General features: G+C 43.5%; 1 protein-coding gene across 1 annotated transcript in view; it reads right to left on the bottom strand.

The window, feature by feature from the left end:
- Positions 1-5,924: 5,924 nt before the first annotated feature.
- Positions 5,925-18,056, bottom strand: part of LOC127003856 (uncharacterized) — an 85,288-nt gene continuing 73,156 nt past the window's right edge. Inside the window, exon 2 of the mRNA XM_050870947.1 lies at positions 5,925-6,249. Within this exon, the coding sequence (XP_050726904.1) occupies positions 6,136-6,249 (114 nt within the window). The 3' untranslated portion in view covers positions 5,925-6,135. The remainder of the gene's footprint in view (positions 6,250-18,056) is intronic.

The raw sequence follows: 18,056 nt of genomic DNA, 5'->3' as shown, positions 1-18,056 counted from the left end.
TGCTTGCCTGCCTGCCTGCCTGCTTGCCTACCTGCTTGTCTTCCTGCCTGCCTACCCGCCTGGCTGCCTATCTCCCTGTCTCTCTCTTTGCTTGCCTTTCCTTCCTTTCCCTTCCCTTCATTGCTCTTTCTCTACTCTTCCCGAATCGATCTCCTCAACCTTTCTTTCCTTTCACGTTATCTTTCGTTTATCACCTCTCCCTCTCCCATCTTCCTTCTCCTTCCCTTCTTCTGCCTTCTTCTCCTTCTCTTTCCTCTGCCATTCCTTCCTTTCCCTTCCCTTCATTGCTCTTTCTCTCTACTCTTCCCAAATCGATCTCTCCAACCTTTCTTTCCTTTCACGTTACCTTTCTTTTACTTATGTTCCCTCTATCACCTCTCCCATCTTCCTTCTCCTTCCCTTCTTCTGCCTTCTTCTCCTTCTCTGCTTGTCTGCTCTCCTGCCTGTCTCCCTACCTGCCTGCATGCAATATCTGTAGTGCATGAGGAGGAACAATACATGAAACTTACGTGTATGAGACCAATAATACATAACATACAAGAAGATACATATTCTCACATGTATTAGACCGAAAACACACAAAGAGAATATAACAAAGATACATAACTTCCCATGTATTACGCCACAGGGACACACATACACCATCCTACCCGAAGATGATACACAGAGATATCCCCATGTGTTCTGCGTCCCGGCCTCGTCCCTAGCGGCAGATGAAGCCTCCGAGCACCGCCGGGACACACACAGAGGCGGGCCGCGGTAACAATGGCCTGGGGTGGAACAATGCGCGGCGGCCCTCACTAACCTAACCTAACCTAACCCCGAGAGGACCAAGCAGCTGAACTGAGATTAATGCCGCTCGCTGGGTAACTGATGAATGCCTGGCTCTGTTTATCTATCCTTCCTTCTGTCTAACATGTTCTTCCTCCTCCTCCTTCTCCTCTTTGTTATAATCCATATTCTGCTTCTCGTTCACTCTCTCTCTCCTCCTCGTTCTCTCTCTATCCTTCTCCTCTTCCTCTCTCTCTCTCCTTCTCCTCTTCCTTCTTCTCCTCTTTTTCTCTACATCATCTCCTTCTACTTCTCCTCTTTCTATCTTTCTCTTTCTCCTCCTCCTCCTTCTTCTCCTCATATTTAGCATTTTCCCTCTTCCCCTCCTCCTCTTTCTCTTTCTTCATCTTCTCCTTCTCCGCTTGTTTCTCGTTCACCCTCTATCCTTATCCTTCTCCTCCTCTCTCTTCTTTTCCTTCTCTTCCTCCTCCTTTTCATGGTTAGCCCTTTCCCTCTTTCTCTTCTAATCATTCTTGGGGTAATTCCTTCTCTCCTTCTCTTCTTCTCTTTCTCGTGGTTTATCTTTCCCCTCCTCCTTCTCCTCCTTATCTTCTCTCCTCGTCAATCCTTCCCCTTCTCCAACTACTTCTCTTCTCTTCTTCGTCAGTCCTTCCTCTCTCTCTATCCTCCTCCTCCTCCGCTTCCAACTCGTTCTCTTCGCATAAATAGAACGTAAAAGACGAGATAAACAGAAGAAAGCAAAAATCACGAATGGGAAAGGAGAAAAGAGAAAAACTGGATCAAAGAAATATATAGAGAAAGAAAGAGTAACGCTACAAGAGGTACAAAGGAAGAGTGAAGAGAGAGGAGGAATGAACCGAGATATAGAGAGGTGGAGGGCAAGAATAATAATGAGAAGGGAAGAGAAAAACAAGATAAAATAAAATAGAAAATAATGGCTAGCGTTTGAAGTTTAGTTACAAGAGATGAGATGAGATGAGAGAGAGAGAGAGAGAGAGAGAGAGAGAGAGAGAGAGAGAGAGAGAGAGAGAGAGAGAGAGAGAGAGAGAGAGAGAGAGAGAGAGAGAGAGAGAGAGAGAGAGAGAGAGCACACGATGAAGATATAAAGAGAAGAGAATAGCAAAAACCAAAAACAGAGATAGAAGGAAAGACGAAAACAAGATCAAATAATTAAAGGAAGAAAGAAAGAAAGAAAAAATGACGAGCGTTTTAAAGAATAGGTCTTGAGATGCTATAAAAAAGGAGAAAGAAGAGCGGACGAAGAAAACAAGAAAACAAGACAAAAGAGATAAAGAAAAGACATAGAGGAGCCAAAACAAGAAATTAAAGAAAGGAAGATAGAGAAGAAGACGATGAAAATGAGATAGAGAAGAGAGGAGCAAGAATCAAGAATAGAAAAAGGGATAAACGAGAGAAAAAAAGATAGAAAAAAAAAAGAAAGAGTATGAGAGATGGATAGACTGTACAAAAGGAGAAAGAGAGAGAAAAAAGAAAGAGGAGGACGAGGAAAACAAGATAAAGAAGAAAAGAGCAGGAATCAAGAAGAAAAGAAAGGAAAAACAAAGAAAACAGGACCAAAGAAACAATAAATGACAGGAAGAAAAAAGGAAGGAAGGAAGGAAGGAAGGAAAGAAAGAAAGAAAGAAAGAAAGAAAGAAAGAAGGAAGGAAAGAAAGAATGTATAAGGAAAAGTTACAATTCTCAGGTCTTCACGTGCTACAAAGAGAGGAAGAAAAGATGAAAGAACGAGCAAAACGAGATAAATTAGAGAAGAGCAAGAATCACGAAGGGGAAGAGGAAGAAAGAGGAAAATGAGGAAGAACGGGAAAAAGAAAGACTAACATTACAGACTTAGTTATCCACAAGGTACAAAGAAAGAGAAGAGAGAAGAAAAAACGAGGAAGAGGAAAAGGAAACAGAAGAGAAGAGGAAAAAAGGGGAAGAAGACAAAGAAGAGAAGAGAGAAAAAGGACGAAGAGGAAAAAGAAACGGGGACAAAGAAGGGAACAAAGAAGAATCACGAAAGCGGAAAGGAAAAGTGAAACAAAGAAGAGAAGAGAGGAAAGAAGGACGAAGCGGAAAGAGGGGGAGAAGAAAACAAAGAGGAGAAGATAAACAAATGACGAAAGGGAAAGAAAAAGAAGAGAGGGACAAAGAGAAATAGGAAAAAGACAAAAAATAGAAGAATTAAGAAGTGAAAACGAAAAGAAGGCGAAAAAAGAGAAGAAGAAGAATGACGGAAGGAAAAGGGGACAAAGGGAGAGAGAGAGAGAAGAAAGAAGGAAGAGCAGAAGGAGAAGAAGAGAGGAAGAATAAAGAAGGGGTAGAGGGCAGTATAGCAGAAGGAAGAGTGTGGGCTCCTAACGAGACTCTCGCTGGAACAACCAAGCGTATAATACATATTTTTACTGCTAATATGATGAAGCAGAGGAGAGTGAGGAGGAAGAGGAGGAGGAGGAGGAGGAGGAGGATTAGGAGAAAGAGGAAAACGTAGTGGATGAAAAGGAAAGAGAATAAGAATAAAATAAAGAAGGGAAATGAAGAGGAGAGAAAGTAGGAGTATGGGAAAACGATGGAAAAGAGTAAAAGGGAGAAGAAGGAAGAAAAGAAGAGAGGAGAAAGATAGAGCTGATGATAAGAAAAAGAAAAAGAAGAAAAAGGAAAACAGTAGAGAAAGAGGAATAAAGAAAATAGGTTAAAGAAAGGAGAAGAGAAACGAAGAGAAGGGAGATACTGGAGAACAATGGTTAGGGAGGAACAAAGGAAGGAAGAAGAGAAGAGAGGAGGAGGATAAAAGAAGAGAAGGAGGAGGAAGAGGAGGAGGAGAAGAAATGATAAAAGCAAACTGTTAAAATGGAAAATTAAGAAGCGGAAATGAAATAAAGAGAGAGAGAGAGAGAGAGAGAGAGAGAGAGAGAGAGAGAGAGAGAGAGAGAGAGAGAGAGAGAGAGAGAGAGAGAGAGAGAGAGAGAGAGAGAGAGAGAGTGTGTGTCCAAAGTTCCCCTCATGGTGTTTACCTCCACGATGGCCACCATTACCTCAATCATGGGAGGAGGAGGAGGAGGAGGAGGAGGAGGCTTCATGTCGCCCTCCAGATTCTCGTATTTTCAACAGTCCATGAATAAACGGAGAAGGAGGAAGAGGAGGAGGAGGAGGAGCGACAGAGAGAAGAGAGAGAGAGAGAGAGAGAGAGAGAGAGAGAGAGGAGAGAGAGAGAGAAAAGAAGGAGAGAGAGAGAGAGAGCGAGAGAGAGAGAGAGAGAGAGAGAGAGAGAGAGAGAGAGAGAGAGAGAGAGAGAGAGAGAGAGAGAGAGAGAGAGAGAGAGAGAAGGAAAGAAGGACAAGGAGAAGGAGAGTGAGAAAGAGGAGAGGAAGAAAACGAAGGAGAAGGAAGAAAAGGACAGAATAAAGAATACGTAAATGATGATGGGAGGGAGAGAAAAGAAGGAGAAGAAGAAAGGCAAAGGATGAAGATTGGAGTAGAAGAGAGAAAAGAGAGATAGAGAGGAGAGGAGAACAGAGAAGGGAAAGAAAGGAGTGAGGAGGTAGAAAAATTAACACACACACACACACACACACACACACACACACACACACACACACACACACACACACGGATTCGAACCCAGGCCAGTATATCAAGGGCGAGGAGAGCCAGCCACTTTACCACTAAATCGAGGCTGTAAGAACAAATAAATGACGGTGGTGGTGGTAGTGGATCCAGCCCCCCCCCCCCCTCCTCTCTCTCTCTCTCTCTCTCTCTCTCCATAAGGAACGGCAACCCAATCTTCGCTTTTCTTAATTGAATTTTAAAAGATAGAACGGAATGTGTGTGTGTGTGTGTGTGTGTGTGTGTGTGTGTGTGTGTGTGTGTGTGTGTGTGTGTGTGTGTGTGTGTGTGTGTGTGTGTGTGTGTGTGTGTTTATTCTTCTCCTTCTCCTCCTCATTCCTTTTCTCTCCCTGTTTTTGTTTCCTCTCCTCTATCTCCCTCTTTTCCTTTTCCTACTCTAATCTGATCCCTTTCCCTCTCTTTTCATTCTCTTCTTCCTTCCCTTCCAGCATCACTTTTTTCCTTATGTTTCTGCTTTCCTCTTCTTCCTTCCGTTTATTTATTCTATTCAATTATCCACCCGACTGTCTATCTATCTATCTATTTATCTATCTACCTATCTTTAAACGTTATGCCTTTCTTTCAGCCCTTCAAAATTGTCTAAAACACATTAATCCTCACATCTTTAGCGTAACAATGGCTCATTAGCGGCTAAATGTGTAGTTAGGCGCATTCATTCAAATATATAAACCTAATGAAGGCTTCTCTTTGATAGAAAAATGCAGCCTCGCAGAACGTCGGAAATATCAAATTGAATTATGATTACATTTGTGAACGTGTGTGTGTGTGTGTGTGTGTGTGTGTGTGTGTGTGTGTGTGTGTGTGTGTGTGTGTGTGTTTGAGACTTAACTTACTTCCCTCTTTCCTTCCTTTCTTCCTCTCTCCCATCCTTCCTTCCTTCCTGCCCTCCTTCCTTCCTTCCATCCCTCCATAATTCCTTCCTTTGTTTCTTCCTCTCTTCCTTCCTTCCTTCTACGTATAACATCCAACCAAACATTATCTACCTGTACCAATATTAGAAAAGCATCAATTTTGGGTACACCGGTATTTTTAAACGCTACCAAGTCTCACATCGACTACCTATTTCTGAAGGCCAATAAAGAGGTAAAATGCGTTCTCACGAGTTTTTTTTTTAGTTCATGGTACAAAAGTCTTGGCAAATTCCCATCAGGGTCAAAAACATGCCCCTGGAAAGACCCATAACTCCTACGAATGCCATGTCAAAACGTTTGTGCTTGGACGCCAAAACGTTTAATGATATGGCACTTACCCTTAACACATGGATGAAAAATAACAAAAAAACATTATCCACCTGTACCCACATTAGAAACGAGTCTTGTCTGGGTACATTTCACCTCTACACTGGCTAACACAATACAGATATAACCCCATACCCCTTGCCCTTGCCCTGTGCCCTGAGTCTCCGTGTACAAGCAAGAGGAGGCGCGGTGAGGAGCGGGGGAGAGGGGAAGGCTGGGGGCAGAGAACACATGGGCAAAGAATAACAAAAAGCATTGTCTGGGTACACTTAACCTCTACATATATAACCACATGCCCCGTGCCCCTTGCCCTGTGCCCTGAGTCTCCGTGTACAAGCAAGAGCAGACGAGGTGAGAAGCGGGGGAGAGGGGAAGGTGGGTGAGGGGGCAGATAACCACGGCCTCATTGCCACTCATTACCCACAAAAATTTTCGATCAGGAGCGGCGGCACGCGAGGCTCATCCAGACATATTATCAAAAGCACATTCCGGCCCGACTTTTACTGCAAATTACCTTCACTTGCCGGAACCAGGTGAGGCGGAGGCAGCCGATACACACACACACACAGATAGACAAACACAAACGTACCTGCAAAGAAAGGAAAAATACATGAATACTCGAACTAGACACGCACAGAACAGGAGTGAATGCTTAGAGAAAATCATTGAATAGATAGATGACTACATAAATCAGCAAATAGTAGACTATGAAGAAAGATACATAGATAGATAGACATAGTATTGCTTTAAGTCTGTGTACATGAAAAAAGGATTAAACGCTACGACAAAAAAACATGGAAAATATTGATGGATAAAAAAATAAAGAAAAATACATACTGAAAGATATAGATAGATAGACATTAATAGTATTTTTTAACGTCTGTGTGTATTATGTAATGTGACAGAAGCAAAAAATAAATAGAGTAGAGTAGAAAATTGAGCAAAAAATAAAAGAAAGAAGAAATAAAGAGAAAATAAGGATAAAGCAATAATGAGTCAATAGCATTTTTAACGTCTCTCTGTACTATGTAATGAGACAGTAGCAAAAATAAATAAATAAAGTAGTATAAAAAATTGAGCAAAAATAAAAGGAAGAAGAAAGAAAAGATAAAAGACATGAACACAAACAAACGCAATAACAAAGATAAGAATAGATACATGGCGGATAAAGGAACATAAAAGAAGCATAAAAAGGAAGAATTACCGAAGCCAATAATAACAACACGAAGAGGAAGAAAAAGAAAGAGTAAACATATACATAGAGGGATTAATAAAGGAGAGAGAGAGAGAGAGAGAGAGAGAGAGAGAGAGAGAGAGAGAGAGAGAGAGAGAGAGAGAGAGAGAGAGAGAGAGAGAGAGAGAGAGAGAGAGAGAGAGAGAGAGAGAGAGAGAGAGAGAGAGTGTTAATGATTGATTATTAGGTGAGAAGAGACACTTTCAATTACCTCTCTTTGTTCTCCTCCTCCTCCTCCTCCTCCTCCTCCTCCTCCTCCTCCTCCTCTTTATCTATATTCTCCTTATTCTCCTTTGTTGTAATATTTTCATAACTTTTCTTCTTTTTCAAATTATTTTCATCGTATTTTTGAGCTTCGTAAAGACAGCGAGCTAATTAATGTATTAAAGTTACCCCTACTCTCTCTCTCTCTCTCTCTCTCTCTCTCTCTCTCTCTCTCGCATTGCTTCCCTTGACATACTCTCCCCAATCTCAGAAACACACACACACACACACACACACACACACACACACACACACACACACACCATTACAAATCCCAGACCATGAACGTGAAGGTATTACAAGCTATGAGGGAGAGAGGGAGAGAGGGGAAGGGAGGGAGAGAGGGAGAGAGGGGAAGGGAGGGAGAGAGGGAAGGGAGGATTGGAAGGAGGGTGAGAGAGAGAGGTAGGAATAGGAAATGAAAGAGAGAGAAAACGTGGAAAAGGAAATGAGGGAATGAATGAAAGAAGGAAGGAAAAAATGAGGATGGAAAGAAGATAAGGGAAAAAAGAGAAAGAAAGGAAGAGAAGGGAACGTATATAGAGGGGAAAAGGCAGTGGATGAGAAAGGGAAGGAAGAGAAGGGAGGATAGGAAGGGAAAGAAGAGAGGAGAAAGAGAAGGGAAAAATTAAGAAGTGTGAATGGGAAGGGAAAGAAGAGATGGGAAAGAAGAGAAGGAATGTTAGAAAAGGGAAACTGCGGATGAGGAAGGGGAGGATGAGAAGGGAAGGACAGAAAGGGAAAGAAGAGAACGGAAAGAAGAGAAGGGCAGGAGGAGAAGGGAAAGGTTAAGAAGGGTAAGTAGGAAGGGAAACAAGAGAAGGGAAGGAAGTGAAGGGAAATTTGCTTATAGGGGAAGAGAATGAGAAGATGAAGGGAAGGATAGGAAGGGAAAGATAGAAAGAGAAAAAAGAGAAGGGGAGGAAAAGAAGGGAAACCACAGAAGGGAAATTTGTGTAGAGGGGAAGAGAATGAGAAGAGAAAGGGAAGGATAGAAAGGGAAAGATAGAGAGGAAAAGAAGAGAAGGGGAGAAAGGGAAGGGAAAGAGAAGAAGGGAAGGAAGAGAAGGGAACTCGTGTGTAGAGGGGAAGAGGCTGCGGATGAGGAAGGGAAGATTAGGGCAACGCCTCATTAATTTTGCAAGGGACATTAGCGACTGACCAGGGAACCATCATCGACCTGTCTTCCTCCTCCTCCTCTTCCTCCTTCTCCTCCTCCTCTTCTTCCTTCTCTGTCTTAAGTTCTCTCCTTCCTCATCTATTCGTTATTCTCTACTTTTATCTCACTTGCTATAATTCCTTCATTTTTTTCTTCGTTTTCCTTCACCTCAACTTAATTTTCTGTCTTCCTTTTCTTCCTCTTTTACTTTTATTTACTTATTATTTTATTTTTTGCTTTCATTTCACACTTTTATCTAATTTTACTTTTTTTCTCTTCCTTATTTTCTTATCTGCAACTCTTTCTTTTCTTCCTCGTCTACTTCTTTTTTCTCTGTTTTCATTTCACTAGCTTCCATTATCTCTCTTTGTTCCTTTCTCTCCCTTTTTCTTCCTCTATATTCTTTCCGTCTTTTTCGTCCCCTCGCACCCTCCTCATCTCCTTCCTTCCTTCATTGTATAAACTCTTACATTCTTTTCTATTCTTTCCTCCTCCTCCTCCTCCTTTACCTCATGCATTAATATTCCCTTCCTTATTTCCGCATCCTTTGTACTTTCCCTTCTAAAACCCTCTTTCTCTCTTTCTTTTCAATTCGTAAACACCTTAATCTGTTTCGCTTCCCTTATTCTTTCATCCGTTCCCTCTTATTCCCTCTTTCTTCTTTTTTTCTTCATTTCATAAGCTATTCAATCTGTTTCGTTTTCTTTACTCTTTATTGTGTTCTCTTCTTATTCCCTCGTTCGCTGTTTGTTAAGTTCATAAACGTCGTAATCTGTTTTGCTTTCTTTATCCTTTTATCCTCTTCCCTTCATGTTTTCTCCTCCTCCACCTCCTTCTCCTCTATCACTGTCGAAACTTTCATCTTTTCTGTCTTCTTCCTTCTTCGCCTGGTCTTATCTACTTTGTGTTATTTTCTTGCCTCTTTCCTTCTTCTCATTCGCTCTCAACATCACCTTCCATCCTCATTCTCTTCTTCTTCTACTACTGCTTATTTTTCTTCTTTCTCAACTCCTTTTCTTCTCTTCTTCCTATGCTGCCTCTGTACTTAATTTATTGTGCTGTTTCCTGTTCCTACATTTCTTCCCTACATTCTTGCACCCTCTTCTTCTTCCTCTTTCTCTTTTTCCTCATCTCTAAATTTCCGCCTTGCTCCTCCTTACCCTCTTTCTCTTTCCTCTTGTTTATCTTTCACACGCTCTTCTTCTTTGTCATTCTCTTCCCCCTGTTCAATTTTCCTCCTCCTACTCCTCCTCCTTCTTTATCTTCGTGTTTCCCTCTCACACCCTCTTGCTCCTTCTCCTCTTTCTCCTCCTCCTCCTCCTTCTCAAGTTTCCTTCCACTCATCTCCCTTTATATTCTTCCTCCTCCTTCTTCATCTTCGTGTTTCCCTCTCGCACCCTCTTCTCCTCCTGACCTCAAGCGGTGGAGTGGTGTGGGGTGGTCTCTCCCCTACCTCTTCCCCTTCCTCCGCATCTTTCCTTCCCTTCCCTTTCCTTCATCAAACGTCTTTTTTTATTTTCTTATTCTTCTTCGCAAAGTTTCGGCATCGCTTTATTCTTTACGCGGCGCATTTTACAAAGTTTGGAGAATGGATATGTTGGAGAAGATGTACAGGTTGTTAGTCATAAGAGAGAGAGAGAGAGAGAGAGAGAGAGAGAGAGAGAGAGAATGAGAGAATGAAAGAGAAAGAGAATGAAAGGGAGAGAATGAAAGAGAGAGATATCTAGTCTAAAGAGAGAATGAGAGCAAGTTACTTAGTTGCATGCAAGATAGGAGACAAAGAAAGAAGGAAATAAATAAATAAAGAAATAAAGAAAGAAAGAAAGAAAGAAAGAAAACATACAGAGAAAGAGAGAGAAAGTGACGAAGCGAGGTAGTAAGTGCGCGCCTAAGGTTTTGAAAAAGTCTGCGGGATCCTGCAACCACGTTTCACTACCTCGGCCGCACCGCTCGCTAGGAATAGGAAGGAGACTAACAGGCGTGGTTTATATTATTATGGCTCTCTCTCTTACACCTTCCTCTCTTATACCTTATTCTCCTAAACCGTTAATAATGAGGTACCAACGCACACAAAGTGGGCGTGAGTGTTAATGATCCTCAGTCAATTCTATACCTTAAGGAATATAACTTCTCTAAACAAGCAAAATAATAACAACGAAACAATGCAAAGCAGGAAAGAGTGTGTGCGTGTGTTGGATAATCTTCAGTCAGTCATCTAGCCTCTGGAATGCCGCAGTAACAAATTTAAACAAAGAAAGAGAGATAATATCATGTGTCTTTGCCCCTAATAAAGCGACACCCCAACTTGATACACAGAGTAAAAGGAGAACATCCTTAAAAGCGTCACAATATTATACTAAATGAACAAAACGAGAAAATGGAAGCAGGGTCGTGTGCACGTTCCTTTGACAGTCTTACATGCCCCCGAGAAGATATCTTTCGCTAATACTGTTACGCCGCAATTCAGCATACAGTAAAAGGAGAGAGAGACAGACTTCTTTACGATAAAAATATATACTAACACGCAAGCGAATGGAAGTGGGGTCGTATGTACGTTCCTTTGAAAGTCTTACACGTCCCCACGAAGGTATCTTTTGCTAATGCTGTTACGTCGTTATTCCCCACACAGTACAAGGCGAGAGACACTTCTTTACATTGAAAAATAAAGACAAACACACAAGGGAATGAAAGTAAGGTCATATGTCTGTATCTATCTTTTGCTAATTCCGTTACGTCGCAATTCAGCACACAGTAAGAGGAGACAGACACTTCTAAAAGCAGTACCCAACACAAGTGAAAAAAAAAGATACTTCCTTAAACATTACCCAGCCAACAGAACCTCATGGAAGTGGGGGATAAAAAGAGAAGAAACAGACACTTCAAATACATTACTCAACCAACACAGGAGCAATGGGAGTGGGCGTAACAAACAGAAGACAGAGAGAGAAAGAGACACTTCCAAAATATTAACCCACACAGGCGCATGGGAGTGAGTGGGCGGGCGTTACATGTTCCTTCGTTAGCCACACTCCCTCAGGAACGTATCTTTTCCTAATTCCGTTACACCGCAATGCAGCAACACTAGAGGCGGGAGGCGGTGGGGGCGGAAGTGGAGTGTGTGTTGTGTGTGTGTGTGTGTGTGTGTGTGTGTGTGTGTGTGTGTGTGTTCCACTGTCAGTCGTTCAGCGCCAGGATCGTGTCTTCTCCTAATGCCAACGCTGCTGCCGGAGGTAATTTGAGCCGCGCCAGACCAGACCAGACCCGCGCCGAGCTGTGAGTGAGTGTAAGTGCCGCTGGAGTGCCTCGATGCAGCGTCAAACTGGCTCATATACTCGCCCGCACGCTAATACATTCTCATACAGACATATACATACGTCTACGCCATTAAACACTTATACACACTTTACCTTCTACTTAACTTTCTATCTACTTAACTTCACTTACTGACTAAAATACACTAATCAATTCTCATTCTGACTTATACATATACACCCTTAAATATGCGTCTGCACACTTACACACTTACAAACACTTACACACTCACACACACTTGAATATACCACTTTATATTCTACTTTCCTTCATTTACTTTACCACTTTCCTTTCTCCTTTAAGCTTACATACTATTCAAATCGATACATTAATACACATTCTAATGCTCTGATATACACATTCCAACACTCTTATACACTCTGAAACACTCTAACACACACACACACACACACACACACACACACACACACACACACACACACATACGAGGAGGGGCTGCGTAATGAACGTCTTCCACACACACATAAAACAACCAAACTTCCACAGTAATACCAAGAAAAAACACACAATACGATACAGCGGGCGGAGGAGGAGGAGGAGGAGGAGGAGGAGGAGGAGGAGGAGGAAGGAGAGAATATATAAGACGGCAGAAGGAAGCAAGGAAAGGTTGAGTAGTGAAGAAGAAAGAAAGAAAGAGGAGGAGGAAGAAGAGTAGAAAGAGGAATAAGAGGAAGGGAATGAAGAAGAGGAAGTTAATAAATGATAACGAGAGAGAGAGAGAGAGAGAGAGAGAGAGAGAGAGAGAGAGAGAGAGAGAGAGAGAGAGAGAGAGAGAGAGAGAGAGAGAGAGAGAGAGAGACACACACACACACACACACACACACACACACACACACACACACACACACACACACACACACACACACACACACGGCAGCAGGCTCGCATCTCATCCTTTGGGCCATCGTCGCCTCATAACGCTGCCATTCCCGCGTCTGGGCCGACCATGAAACGTGACCAGCTGGCTCCTGCACTACTCGGGGGGGAGGAGGGGAGGAAGAAGGGAGCAGAGAGGAAGGGAGAGAGGGAGAAGGAAGGGGAAGGAGAGGGAGAAATGGGAAGGGAGACGGAGGGAAAGGAGGGGAAAGGGAAGGAGGGAGATGGAAAGAGGGGAGAGAGAGAGAGGGGAGAGAAAGAGAGAGGGGGGGAAGGGAAGGAAGGGACAGAGGTAGGGGCAGGAGAGGAAGAGAGGAGATATGGGAAGGAGGAGGAAGGAGATGGGGGTAGAGGAAGAGGAGAGGAGGAAGAAGGGGCAGGAGAGAGAGAGAGAGAGAGAGGGGGGGGCAAAGGGAGAAAGTAGAGGAGAAAGCTGGGGAGAGCTTATAAGAGAAGGGAAGAGAGAGAGGAGGGGAAGAGGGGGTTGGAGAGAGAAGGGGAGAATAAGAGAAAGGGCAGAGGGAGGGAAGAGAGGATGGAGAGGACGAGGGGTAAGGGAAAGGGGGGTAGAGAGGGGGAGGGGTAAGAGAGCGTCAGCCTGGTGGAGTGGCCAGCTGTAACAGGTCATGGAGGAGCAGGATCAACCGCCCCACGAGCTTTATGGGCGCCCCCCACACACCCTTAAGTGACGTTATCTGCCGCCTGTGTGTCCTCTCCCCCTCTCCCCCTCCTTCCCTCACCCTGTACTCCTTACCCTCCCTTTATCTCCCTTACATTATATTACTCCCTTCCATATATCCTTTTCCTCTATCCTCTCCCTCTCATTTCTCTCCCCTGCTCCTCTTCTTTCCCCCTCATCCCCACTCTCTTACTCTCCCTTATTCCCGTGATCTCTCTTATACTCTTCCTTCACAAACTGTTACTCTCTTCCATATATCCTTTTCTCTTCCACTCTCTTTCCCTTTCTTCTTCACTATCCTATCCTCTCCCGTTCTTTTCCCTACCCTCTTCCCTTCTTCCCCTTCCCCCAGACTCTCCTACTCTCCCTTAATGCCTTGTTTCCTCCCTTCTTCCTCCCTCACGATATGGCTCCCTTTCTTATATCCTTCCTCTCTATCCTCTCCCCCCTCCCCATTTATAAATACCTTCCCTTTTCTTTCCCTTTGTTTTCTTTCCCTACCATCCTCCTCTCTACCACGCCTCCTCCCCTCTCTCCCCCCCTTCAGCGACCGCCACTGTTTGCATGGCCGAAAAAAATAACACAGATTTAGCAATATGAGAAATTTCGATCCGGCGGCCATCCAAATTTATCTTCCAATTTTTTCTATTATTTTCTTTGTTTTCGTATTTATATTTGGAGAGTTTCATTGTTTTGTTTTCATCCTTTGTTTGGCTGAGCGTTTAGGAATATTACACTTGCGCTTCTCCTATTGTTTCTCTTTCTTTTCGTTCTTTATTATTTCCTTAAACCCTCGTTTCTTTTTTCTCTTTTATTTGACTCATTTTCCAACCTAATTCACTCACCTCCTTTCCATCTCTCATCACTCTTACTCATCTCCTTTCTCAGCAGTCTTATCTCTTTCCTATTCACTTAATCCTTCTTCTCCCTTCTTTCCTTCTTTCTAACTGTCCTATTCCACTCCCTTCTAAACCCTCTTATCCTATTCGCCTTTCTCCCTCCCTCTTTCCTCCCCTTTCACTCCTTATCTTCCTCTCTCACCCTTCTCTCTCACCCTCTTTCCTCTTTCCTCTTTTATCTCTCCTCCTCTATTTCCCTCTTTCCCCTCTATCCTCCTATAGGTCTCTTTTCTCTCTCTCCTCTCGTACGCGTCTATCTCCCATCTCTCTCTCTCTCTCTCTCTCTCTCTAAATATTGGAGTTATGGCAGCGTGCGTTGGAAGGTAAACAAAAGTCGAACGCACAAACAAACACACAAACAAAAATAGGATAAATAAATAGCTCAGACAATTTATCGTTTATTGAATCCGGCGGACCAATTACTGCGTCTCTCTCTCTCTCTCTCTCTCTCTCTCTCTCTCTCTCTCTCTCTCGTCTGTCAATCACCCGAGATTTTTTAATTTATTTTTTGCTCTTTATTGACATCGCAAAAAAACGTATTATCTATCTTACACACACACACACACACACACACACACACACACACACACACACACACACACACACACATGTATATATTTTTTTCTTTGTTAACTTATCGGTCAAAATTGGGAAACAAGAAAAATATTGATAACACACACACACACACACACACACACACACACACACACACACACACACACACACACACACACACACACACACACACATGTATATATTTTTTTCTTTGTTGACTTATCGGTCGAAATTTGGAAAGAAGAAAAATATTATCTCTCCTCCATTTAGTCTGGAAACAAACTCGGGGAAGAAAGTAAGAGGTATGGGTAAGATAACAACTTGAAGATAAGGATGGAAGGGAAGGGAAGGAAGGGAGGGAAGGGGAAAAAGTTAGTGGTGGAGGGTAGAGGGTAGGAGGGTATGGGGAGGAAGGAAGGAGTGGGAAGGAAACGCATGGGAAGAGGCGAAGGAGGGCAAGGGAAAGAATGGAAGGGCAAAGAAAGGTATGGGAAGAAAGGGCAAGGAAGAGTATGGAAAAGAAATGTAAGGGAAGGAGATAGGTGGAAGGAGAAGAGGAGCAAAGAAAATAAGGAATAGGAAAGAGAGAATAGGAAAAATAAGAAAGATAAGAACGGGGTAGCGGTGGAGGGAACAGGAGAGAGGGGGATGGTATGGGGAGAAAGGAAAGGGAGGGAGGGGCAAGGGAAAGTATGCGAAGAAGAGGTAAGGAAAGGGAGAGAGCAAACATGGAAAAGGGCAAGAGAAGAGAAGGAATGCGGAGAAGGTATCAAAATGAGGACATGAGAGGAAGAAAGTAGGAAAATCATAGGAGATGAGAGGGGAATAACTGTCTATTTATCTATCCGGTGGCAGAAGGCAACTCATATACAGCCCGGATCTTCAGTCAACCTTAACCTCGGCGACCTCGATCAAATAGAGCACCGGGGGGCATCGTGGGCCAAGAAGTCATACATACATCACAGCAGTCACTATAAATAAAATTCGCCTGCGCCACTAATAGGCTGGGGCCGCCAAAGAGACCCCTCAGCGCAAAAGGCAGGACTTAATGAAAATCCATCTATCTATATCTCCACCTAGAACAGCACAGACATAACTTTATCTATTTGCCTTTCTACATATCTATCTTTTTTTATCTATGTATCTACTTCCTCCTCCTCCCATACATCCCCCTTAAATTCTCTCTTTCTCTCTCCTCCTCTCCCCTCTCACTAAATATTACTCTCCAGCTCCCTATTCTCTCTCCTCTCCTTTCTTCTCTTCCCTTCCATCTCTTCCCCTTTGTTCCTATATATCGCTTTCCCCTACTCTCTCTCTCTCTCTTCCATTTCACCGAGTCTTCATCCCATGCAGTCTCTTCCAATCCTTTTTTTCTAAACACACACACACACACACACACACACACACACACACACACACACACACACACACACACACACACACACGTACGCACATACACGATGCCGTTGTTCTGGTACAATCAAACTTTCTTTCTTCGCTGTAAAGGAGAGAGAGAGAGAGAGAGAGAGAGAGAGAGAGAGAGATTGAAAACGAAATACAACACGCTCACTGAATATACCAAACGTCCATTCTCTCTCTCTCTCTCTCTTCGACTTTTACATCAGCTGTCGGCGTAAATCTTTTCCACTTCTTTCCTCATTTATTTTCCTTTCCTTTCCTTTCTATTTCTTTCCCTTATTTTCCATTCATCTCCTTCACATTCCTTTTCTTTTTTTTTCCTTTCCTTTCCAACCCCTTATTTTCCTTTACATTCCTCTCCTTTCATTTAATTTCCTTAACTTTCCTTCTCTTTCCTTTCCTTTTCTTCCCTTTACTTCCTCTTTCCTTTCTTTTCATTATCGAGCCTTTTATCATATTTCTTTTCTCCTTATTTTATCCTTAACTCAATTTTACACACACACACACACACACACACACACACACACACACACACACACACATTCCCCTTCTCGCCCTCAACTTTTCCTCTTACTCCTCTTGAATCCTACTCCAGCTAATCTACTCTCTCTCTCTCTCTCTCTCTCTCTCTCTCTCTCTCTCTCTCTCTCTCTCTCTCTCTCTCTCTCTCTCTCTCTCTCTCAGAGAGAGAGAGAGAGAGAGAGAGAGAGAGAGAGAGAGAAGGAAACGACTGTATTCCAAGCTCTCCCTTACTCAAAGATGTCAGTCATTACCAACTCAAACACAAACAACGGCAGCTTCTAAACTCTTTATTACTTTCATTAAACTCTACATACGTTACATCCAAATATATTTCCTTGGTTTGCATGGAAAGGGAGAAGAGATAGAAAAACAGGTAGAAAGAGAAAGAGATAAAAGAAGACTAGGAAGAACGGAAGGGAGGAAGAGAAGGAGATGGAGGAGGAGGACGCGAAAGGAGAAGAGACATAAAACCAGGTAGAAAGAGAAGGAGATAAAATATGACTAAGAAGAACGGAAGGAAGAGAAGGAGATGGAGGAGGAGGACGCGAAAGAAGAGACAAAAAAAACAGGCAGAAAGAGAGAGAGAAAATATGACTAAGAAGGACGGAAGGAAGGAAAAGAAGAAAATGTAGGAGGAGGACGTGAAAGAAAACCAGGACAAAAAGAAAGAACACAAAGAAGAAGGATGAGAAAGACACGGACCAGAAGGAGGAGAAGGGAGCCAGGAAGAGGAAGAGGAGGACCAGAAGGAGGAGAAGGAAGCCAGGAAGAGGAGGACCAGAAGGAGGCGAAGAGGGAGGCATCGGGGTGAAGAGTGCGCCCCGTCTCTTACACTGTCAGCACACAAATTGGGCGATTCTTGCGAGGGCGCCCCAGGGAGCACATAATTATATCTTCCATTTGCGGCCACCAGGATGCGCTGAGGCGAGGGTTTCAGAGCCTCTTAAGAACACGCCCCCCATAACCCCCTCCGAGCCCCCAAAAGCTCCCACGACAGACAGGCGAGTGGAAGAGATGGTGGAATAGCGTGGATGTGCAATGTGGACGCCTGATACCCCCGCTGCGTGTGCGTGTGCGTGTGTGTGTGTGTGTGTGTGTGTGTGTGTGTGTGTGTGTGTGTGACGTTGCGAAATGTGAGTTTGAATGAGGTTTGGCAAGTTTTTTTGTGTGTGTGGCAGGGGTTGAGACTTTGGGGTGAAGGGTTGGTTTTTGGTTGACAAGGTGTAGGGTGGGGTGAGTTGTGGGTGGCAGAGGACGTGGGTGGAAATGAAGGTGTGAGGAACAGGGGGTGAAAAGCAGGGGTGATGGGGTAGTATGGTAACGCCTAAGGGAGGACGAAGGGAGGAAGGTATTATGAGCAGGGGAAAGGGATCGAAAGGGGGTGGAAAGGAAAGGCGGTGGAGGGCGAGGGTGCAGGAGCAATGACATAGGTGAGAAGGGTGACGGAAAAGAGGCT

This window comes from Eriocheir sinensis, chromosome 26 (assembly GCF_024679095.1).
Source record: "Eriocheir sinensis breed Jianghai 21 chromosome 26, ASM2467909v1, whole genome shotgun sequence".
Classification (NCBI taxonomy): Eukaryota; Metazoa; Arthropoda; class Malacostraca; order Decapoda; family Varunidae; genus Eriocheir; species Eriocheir sinensis.
This window is presented reverse-complemented; position numbering and strand designations above follow the sequence as displayed.